Here is a 9,846-nt window from a genome sequence, read left to right on the forward strand (position 1 = left end):
AGTGGACAAACTGGATATTAGCAGTAGGTGGTTGTCATTTCTGAAGAATGGTGCAAAAATTAAAATCTCTGCTTGCAAAATGACTGATCAACCAAAGCTTGGAGGAGACCCTGAGAAACCCTGAATTTGAGGTCAGCATGCTGTAGATGGAACTGTGTCCAGCATATGTCACTGAGGCTGCAGAGGGCAGCTTAAGGGCAGACGGGACCTCTAAGAGCTGAAGATAAGGGTGTACGTTACCTTATGTGACATTATTGTCATTAAGTTAATTTTAGGAGACTAGAGCATGTGCAGGTGTTTGGGAGCATGTGCTGGTGTCACCCTAAGCCTAGCAGGAGGTTAACTCCGCAGAGCGGCCGCCGCTCTCGGCTGTGGTTTGCCTGTGTGAGCCCTGCAAAGCTGCAGTCTCACTTCCCCAAATGACGAGGGTAAAACAAGAGCTGCACTTGGTTTAGAGTTAAAGCCTCGGGTAGGCGCAGCTGCAGTGCCTGGGCTGGTGCAGAGCCACCTTCTGCCACCACCTCCTCTGGACACGGCCCCGGGGCCCGGCCGGGGCAGCCCGGGCTGGGGCAGCATGTGAGAGCCTGAGCAGCACGGACCCAGCGGCGAGGAAGCAAAAGGAACCTTTCCAGAAGCTTCTCTAGAGGAAGATGGAAAACCCACTTCTTTTATTCCCCCAACTAAACATTTCTGCTTCGAAGGATAAACCCTATTACAAAGTCATGAAATCAGCGATTAAGGAAGAGCCACACAAGGCGAGCAAGCCTGGGTAAGTGTTCAGGTCATGCCGACCCTCTGTTCTGTTTACATGGAGGATTCTTCTAGCATAGCTTGTGGGGGTGAATTTGGGGCACAGATAATTTTATTTTTGACATGTGTATGAGAACTCACAAACTGCAATCCTAGAAAATATATGTGTAAAATATTACTCTTTAAGAAGAGTTGTCTCAAAGAACTCTTGTTTTTTTGAGGACAAGAAACACATCAAATTAATGATCTAAAAATACCAAGAAAGAGAGATTGCAAGAAGTTCTGAGAAATGCTTCTCTAAAGCCTGAATATGATCTGGGAAAGCTTTTTTCTAAAATTTCAAATGACAGGAAGCAATACTTCCTTTTTTCTTTGCGAAACATTAAAAGTAGAAGACGCTGAGACAACTGTTTATGTTCTTTAATGGGAAGTTTGGCCCCTATGTCTTTAAAATAAATTAAAAGGATGCTGAAAATGAAAGGATTTCCATCTCTCTTTGCCAGTGCTTCATATGTAAATTTGTGCTAAGCTATGAAGAAAAATCCATTAATGTGAATAATATATGTAGGAGAAGGAACACCAACATTCCTGTAAGTGAAAATAGGGACATCTGTAATGCAGAAGCAGAAAATGCTTGAGAGGGAAAAACCAATTTTCAACAAGGTTTCTTAAAAAGCTACTCCAATTCTGTTGTAGAGCTAAGCAGAAGAGAAATAGGCTGAGCCTGCTCCTGCAGAAGCCTGAATTCCATGAAGGTGATCATCTTGGCAAACCTGGAAACTTGACAAAAGCAGCAAGGTAAGCATGGTAAAAGACTGAGTTGATGGGGATTCCTTCCAAGAAGCGCCTGTGTGACTCAGGATGTTTCCTTTACCTGTGTGTGGGCATTCAGACTGGGCAGAGAGGAAGGTTTGTAAAAGTTATCCATCTAGCCCAAGGATGCAAATGGTGCAGAATTATCTGGTATTCATCAGGGCAACTCACCAGGAGTGTTTTCACACCACTGGTCCCCATACACTTGGAGAGACGTTTAGACCTTGTGCCAGCAGCATTTGTATGAGTCCACTGATGATACAGAGCAATAATCAACTCAGAAATGCAGCTTGCAGGAAAATCATACAGCTCCTTGCAAAGCAAGTTTTCCAAAGATTTCTGGGATGTGCAAATGCTGTATGTGTGTTAAATACTGAATGCCTTTAGTTCCTCGGTAACTGCAGTAATTGGTTGAACACTCTTGTCTCCAAAATTCAGCATACTTCAATAAGAGTTTAATTCCTCACTTCAATGGAGTACCAAGATCTCACTGATACATTAAGAATTGCATTTGTAGGTCCTGACTGAGAAGAAGGAACATGTAAAATTCTGCAACACCATGGCCTAAAAAATGTACCGGCCCTTTCTTTCCACCACAGACCACTCCAGAACACTTCAGTGCTTACCGTACTCTTGTCTTGTTTCAGCAGTTCCCACTTCGGGACCAAGCTGCCTGCAGTGCTTCTACAAGCCCTTCTAGTTGTGAGCACATGGTAGAAGTCACCTAAGGGCCCAAACTCAGCTTCTACAAGCCATGGAAAAGTGGCTGGGGAGGGGGTATCTAAACACTTCCACGGTGCCACTGGACAACTAGGCCATGTTTATTGCTCACATTTTGAGATATCCTGGTTCCAGACATGTAAAACCATTCTAAGATTGCATCTATAAAGAGAAAGCAGAGCTGCCTGCATGCAGACAGAGTTGGGTGGCTCACACACCCCAGGTATTTAACATAAAGTACAGCCACTCGCTCCATTCTTACAATCTGTGAAGAGGCACTTTCAGAGCAGTAATAATTCTCTGAGGAATTTCCCCCTTTTAACACACCATCACTTCCTCACTCAGCCAGCTCTCTTTTATTGTGTTACTCTCAGCTGGTGCCTGACTAACAGACAATTGACTGTTCTTGTATGGAAGAGAAACTTGTAGATTTTTGCTGGTCTTTATATATAGATTAGAGAGATGTGACAATTATATTTGTCAAAAATGGGAAAAAAAGCCAAACAAAAAAAAAGAAAATTACTATTTTTCAAATAATAAAGTGAAATAATAGTTTGAAATTTGTTAAGTGATTGACTTAGCTTTTAATATTTCCATTTTTCACACAGTTACTAAAATAAGTAGAAAGAATTTAATGAAACTGCAGATGGAAACTGGGGTGATATTAGAAAAGCTAATTAATCTGTTAGTTTAAAAGTTAATCTTTTGTTTAAATGTTAATCTGTTTAAATTAGTTTCTTCTCATATTTAGAAAATGGCAAAGCTGAACAAATCTTGGTTTCTGCCTGTTATTGCACAAACTCACTGCTGCACTCAGGGGTTGGGGGTCTGTGAGGCTCCTGGATTGTTGCAGATTCTGAAGGAAAAACAGAAACTCACACTGGGAGTTTCCAAGCCCAGCAAAGAACTTCTCCATCATTCCATGCCTTTGTGGGTTGAGTATATGGTCTGAAGTCATAAGGCTTTATCTTTCACTGTGACCAAAATAATTTCTGTAGTTACAGGAACCCACAGTCGACACAGTTCAGAGTACTTTTTGTAATTTTCATAACTAATGAACTCTGTAAGGGAGTGAGGTCTCGTTTTCCCTGACTCCAGAGTCCCCCTGCTTTACCAGCCTGTGCTCATTTCCTGAATTTCATTTCTCCAGCATTTGTACCTCTCCTCATGAACTGTTTTCCCCTCCCTAGTTAAAATTTTCATTCCTTCAAGCAATGACTTCAGCTATGAAACCTGTGACACCTATTAAAATAATAATAAAAAAATTCCTTCTTTTGAGTTCTGTGCAAACCCAGGGTGATTACTGGCTTAAATTCCTTCCCAAAGAGATTGGAATTTCCTTTCATCTAAACTTCACGTGCCTGTGGATTTTGCCAAGGGAGCCCAAACTGTGTAAATCAAGCAACAGAACAGCAAGCCTTGGTTAGGAAGTGGGATCAAATTCCAGAAACATTCAGTCCATAAGAAGCTGATCTGACCAACTAATCCGGGACCAGTCACTTACTGATACTTTCAGAGTACTGTGATTTGCCCTGGAATGAAAATGGTTCTAAACATCCATATCCACAAAGCACCTGATAAAAATTGACTTCACCTTCAGGCTGAAAATTTAAGTCCTAGTCCTAGCATGATACAGCTCACCTCCTGCTTACTCCAGTTCTGGTCTACTAAAAATCCAAGGAGTGTTCAGGTGTGCATTCAGGCTCAATGTATACAACACCAAAAAGTAGGTACCCCAAAATTGTATTTACATGAATGAAGAGAGGTGTTTTTTTTTCCTTTCTTTGCTGTTTCCTAGGGCAGAGTTTTTGAAATCAAAGTGAAACACATGCAACCTGACATATTTGATGAAGAATATGAGGAGTTTTGTAAATGAGGCACAGTGTCTCAGAAGAACGGGACATTTGAAATGTTTGTGGTAAAGAAACCAGACTACATGTGCAATTGCCCTATAAGACTGACACCTAAACCATATTGCTACAATTTTGTCTTCAGGCTATAGAATTCTGCATGTTTCATTAAAAGCAGACAGTGGTAACAACCTCAGAGTGAGCATATTCAAAACCACATCTCTGCACGAGTATCTCAAGTTTAAATAGCTGACAAGACCTGGTTCCCTTACGAGTTTTACCACGCTACATGATCTCAATTCCCTTAAAGATTAGTAGGACAACACACATACCACAGTGAAAAATCTCTGCTCTGATGTTTTTATGAAAAAATAAGTATGACTCTGCAGGAAAAAAATGTCAGAAAAGAATGAAAGCAAATGTTCCTGAAGTCCCTAAGAGAATGGTCTCTCCTTTAGTGATGGGATCTAATCAAAGGCTTTGTGAAACAGCCCTGAGCCACAATGGTAACAGATGACATATGTTACACAGCTTCCTAAATGCACAATATGAACAATTCTTCAAAACTCATTTCTGTTTCTTAAGCAGTGTGTCTCCTGAAGAAGCAGTGAAGTGGGGAGAGTCTTTTGACAAACTGCTTTCTGAGAAAGGTTAGTAGTTTTTTCCTTCTCCATGCAGACTGTTAGGATAGAAAATGGATGGTAAAGGATGGAAAATTATAAAATCCAGTTATGCCCTTAAACAGATGTGGCAGTTGCCTAAACTAGGTATGATGGGTCATTTATACCAGTGTGTTTCTTGCTCTCCTCATCTTCTTAGGCTATAGCTTGCTGTCAACTTGTGAAAATAGTTGAAAATAATTTTTAAGTTGGGTGTTTTATTGAACAAAATAATATAGCAGACAGCAGAGTCCCTTCAGTAAACAGGAACATTTAATCTGAATATTGCTCAGATATTCCTGACTGAATATGTTCTCTGTACTTAAGAAAAGACTTTGTCACTCCTGATACAGTTTGTTTCTAAGCCAGTGACTGGATCCAAGCTCCAAGCTGGCCAGCATTTGAGAGGCCCTGCTGCTCCCATAATTATCAAATGCACATATGTTCCTGCCTTCATTTTGGAGGGGCACATGTATGTTTCAGCTGCAGTGCTGGACACCGTGTGCTTTTCAAATCTGTTCCCTGAGCAGTTCACATCCACGCCATTGCATTACTTCCACAGATGAAGTATCTTGGGAAAGGAAATATCCTCAGCATAGCAACAGCAGGATAAAGCAAGTGATAAGGATGCTGAAAGCCATCCACTTTAAATTGCTCCTAGAGAAGAGTTTACTTATGAGCAAAGGTTCAAATAGTCTTTTGATCAACCTAAATTGAAATTCAGATGGAATAAAGTCAGTCACTTCCGCATACATCCACGTGTTTTGCTTACTTCTCTTTCTAAATTTATGAGATCTTGGTAGTGTTTTTTTACTGATGCTGAGAATTCTGTAATGAGACTTGCAGGATCATAATGGAAAAGTTGCACTTATTTACAAACCTTTATGTATTTTAAGAAAATTATCTGTAATGTGGTATTATTTCAAGGGAGCAAAACGTATTTTACTACTTTGCACAGACTGTTTGAAAAGAGTAACTGTCTGATGAGGATATAATTTTTAATGGAATTCAACTTTCCCTTCTGTAGCTGGGCTGGATGCCTTCACAAAGTTTCTGAAAAGTGAGTTCAGTGAGGAGAATATTGAGTTCTGGATAGCCTGCGAGGATTACAAGAAAAGCAAAAGTATGCGTGAACTTCTGCCAAAAGCCAAGACCATTTTTGAAACATTCATACAAAAAGATGCTCCAAAAGAGGTAAAGACATCCTTCATTATACACAGTGTTTGACACAATGGGGAAATTGTGTGCATCTGATGAAATCTACTTTTAAGGAGTGCCTGCCCAGAAGCAGGTTCAAGAGTTAATCATGCAGTCCCCTGACATAAGAAGACTGTATCATAAAAGTCAAAACTCTGGAAGGAGCCTGGGCTTGTTTTGATTGACTCCTTCTCCCTTTTCCACCCCTCCACCTCGAATTGTGTATCCTTGGTATGCCACTGTCAGCACAAAAACATGTTGGTATGACAATCCTCACCAATGTTAAGGCCTTTTTGTAGTATCATAAGAGTGAAAAAAGTTCTCATATTTACAACTTCTTCAATTTACTGAAGTGTGTTAGAAAGGACTTATGAATGAACGAAAGGAATATTTTTTGCCTGCCCTAAGAAGGAGATGAACAGGTTGGGAGATTATGAACTTTTCAGTGAAATCAGAAGCAACCTCTTGAATAGGTCTTTTGGACTTACAGTTTCCTGTACTTCTATCACATTTGAGCAGATCAAATATGTCACTTGCCAATACCTGTATTACTATTTTTTATTTGCCAGAATTGCAGAAGTAACTTCTGCTTCCTTGTAACAAGGATGACAAAGGTATAATTCTCATTTCAGTGAAAGGATTGCAAAGTGGTGCAGTTTCCACCTGCAATTCCCATAAATTACATTACAGATCTGCTTTTCCTAGGAAATGCCCACTTTCAAGGACTTATGTCCCTTTTCATTTCTCTCCCTGCTGTGTGCCTTTCGGGGGAAGCAGCTCTGAACAGGTAACAAGTGCTGACACTGCCAATGCTTCCGACTGATGGAAGAAAAGGGATGAGCAGGAAGAAAGCTGAGGAGGGGACAGGGCAGGGAAGTCACAGCAACATAACAATTTCTTTCTCTGCCCTACTTGAATTCGGTGCAGGCTGCGTGGGTGCTGTAGCTCGCCTTGGGCACTTGGCTTTGGTGTGACTTCCTCCCTTGGGTTCAGCTGACAGCTGAGACCACACAGCTCTGGGGCTTGCAGCTCTTCTCCGGTTCCTTGTCCAGCAGAACTCTTTTACCCCCACATTTCTGAGCCTACAGTTCAACGGGATCATAAAATTTTGGATGAGTGGACCCTTCTCTCATCACTAATTGCCCTTCAGCTCTTAGTTCTAAACTATTTGTTCTAACTAGTTGTATGGAAATGACAGGTGCCTCTCAGGGAGGAAAAGAAATGCACATTATAGAAGTCACTTTTTTGACTGAATCAACAATTTTTAAAATATATTTTATCTTATTTTTCAAAATAATGTGCTGAATTAGTGTCTGTTACTTAATTAAAATTCTCATACAATTAAATATTTCCCAGGATAAATGCAGCAGCACATGGAATAAATAGTCACTTTGATATGCTTATCCAATCTAAAGCCTCCAGAGACCCATTTAAATATTTTGTTCTAAAATTTTATTAGAATTTCCTCACCTTCCTACTACTCAAACTACACAGAAATCAGAAATTTCTAATATTCACTAGTATCATCTTATTAGAACAAGTTCTACTTTAACCCCAAATGAGAACAGGGGAGTTCTGTAACAGTCTGGTGTTGCAAAGCTGGGAAGCTGCAACTATACAGTGATCACTGTTAGAAAGTTACTTTTAGTCAAATATCAGAGCTTTTCTTCTGTTTTACCAGGTACGATGATACATTTGGGGAGACTTTCTGACAGCCGTCATTGAACGTGAATTCTGTGGTGTTGACATTCTGTTGTGTGGGGGATTCGAGTTCCCCTTCTCAGAAAACTCTCACCAATGTACAGTGTCAGTGCTATGGATAATAACAGAGGATACGCATGAATGTACAGTAAACAAATACACTTTTCCTCCTCCTCCAGGTGAATTTGGACTTTCACACCAAAGAAGTCACAAGCCAGAGCATCGGCCAGCCCCTCCCCACCACCTTTGATGCAGCGCAGACCACGGTGTACAGGCTGATGGAGCAGGACAGCTACCCGCGCTTCCTGCGATCCGAGCCCTACTTGAGCCTGGTGAAGGGGAGGAGTCCCGCCCGTCCCACCCTTCGGAGACGCTCCCGCTCCTTCACCGTCAATGATTTCCAGGGAGTACGGCCAGACTTTACTGTGTGGTAACACGAAAGCTCAGCCCTCACAAGTCCCAGCTACTGCAGCAACTTGTGTGTGTTTTAAAATCGAAATCCTCAGCAGGTATAAATGAGGGGTAAAGCAAAATAAAATGCACTTACAGCAGGTCAGAGTTCTGTAGCAGAATGTCACTTTCATAGAAAAGGAGGTAACATATTGGCAAGTCATAGAATGCAAAGTTTTCATACAGTAATTCTTTTTAAACTCAGGCAAAAGCTGCGATCACATCTTGGGGGAAAAATTTGAATTTCCTGCTTAAAAGTGTCTCATAAAACGCCTTTTGATATTATCCAACACGTATCCTGGGCCTGTACCGGAGTTTCATCACAGTTAGAATCTCCATACCCAGCCTTTGCACATATTTCTGTTTCTGCAATATTGCTACACTAAGCACAGAGAATTTGTGGTATTTTCTCATACTGTAAAACACACAGAAACATTATTAGGTATAATGCAAAGTTACATGAATTTTAACTAAAGACACTGCATAATTAAATGTATAATTAAAATGTAGCCATTGCCTATTTTAAGAGAAACATAAAAATACCTATTTAATTTTTTGGGGGTACATTTTTCTTATTCTGTGTATAGAGAACATGTCTGTTCTCTAAGTTATGCTGTATATATTAGCTTTGGCATCAAATACATATATTCTAATTTTTTGCAACTAAATGAGCAGCAACAAAGGGCCAAGAAAGCTATTTTAATACAATGTGTATCCTTAAATACCAGGTCACGTCTATATATATGTATATAAAATATTCCTACTTTTATTTATAAATAGTCATGGTATAACAACTTTGTTACTAAACTTTGTACTAATTTTTTTTCTGCCTTTTATTTTGAAAATGTATCTGAAAATTAGCAGCTCTTGGACTCAGGCAGAGTAACTTTCAGTTCTACTGGTCATTAATATAATCTCTGTAGGTTATAAAAGGGGAAGGAGAAATCTCCCTTTTTCTTTCTTTACTGTCAAAGACAGACTTTTCTTTTCTAGTCACACACACAGTCGTTCTGTCCTTTTCTTTCACAGCTGATGCAAATATCCCTTGAAGCTTGGGGCAGTTCCTAAAATATTACATTGCTTCAGTTTAGCAAGGGGCTGCAGAATTTAGTTGTAACGGTAACTTGTATGTTAAGTTGCTTCTCGTGGAATTTAAGCTTTCTCCCTTCCCCTCCCCCTTCTGTAAGTGGTGAAGAAGAGCTGCAGTTCCTGAGGATGGGATTTTGTGTTTATTGTTAATTTGGGGTGTATATGAAGTGCTGGATCTGCAGATTTCCCTGTCTGCTTCACTTGATTTCAATAAATCTGATCTGCTTAAAGAGTTGTCAGGATCTGATTTATCATTGGTACATTGATGAGGAAGATGTGAAGACTTCACCTAAGGTTCAGTTCTAGCTGCAATCACTGCCATGTAAATCAAATTGTTACTGTGCACAAAGGTCCAAACTCACCAGGAAATGCTGCTGAGCCACAATCCCAAGCTTTTTACCTTTACCTGGGGAACAGAGAGGAAACATGTTTGTAACTATGATCCTTGCTGGTTTATTCTGTCGTCCTCCCCTGATCTCAAAACACCGGGCACATGCTCTTTCTGACAGTCAGAACCTGGGCACATGGGTTTTTTCACTGAAAGAATGGTCAGGCACCAGAATGCGTTGCCCAGGGAGGTGGCGGAGTCACCATCTCTGGAAGAGTTCAAGAGGCCT

The 9,846-nt window shown here is 40.4% G+C and overlaps 1 protein-coding gene across 2 annotated transcripts; it reads left to right on the forward strand.

Moving 5' to 3' along the window:
• The first annotated feature begins 436 nt into the window (after positions 1-436).
• RGS18 (regulator of G protein signaling 18) lies at positions 437-9,459 on the forward strand. 2 transcript variants are annotated; one of them, XM_032118638.1, is made up of 5 exons: positions 437-769; positions 1,447-1,548; positions 4,719-4,783; positions 5,820-5,986; positions 7,870-9,459. In XM_032118638.1, exons 1-5 carry the CDS (start codon positions 651-653, stop codon positions 8,122-8,124), a joined length of 708 nt encoding a protein of 235 aa, XP_031974529.1. In that variant the 5' UTR covers positions 437-650; the 3' UTR covers positions 8,125-9,459. The 2 variants fall into 2 exon arrangements, with proteins under 2 accessions (XP_031974529.1, XP_031974530.1); XM_032118639.1 differs by having other exon boundaries at positions 438-769; positions 4,722-4,783.
• Positions 9,460-9,846: the final 387 nt, after the last annotated feature.

The sequence above is a fragment of the Corvus moneduloides genome, chromosome 9 (assembly GCF_009650955.1).
Source record: "Corvus moneduloides isolate bCorMon1 chromosome 9, bCorMon1.pri, whole genome shotgun sequence".
Lineage (NCBI taxonomy): Eukaryota > Metazoa > Chordata > Aves > Passeriformes > Corvidae > Corvus > Corvus moneduloides.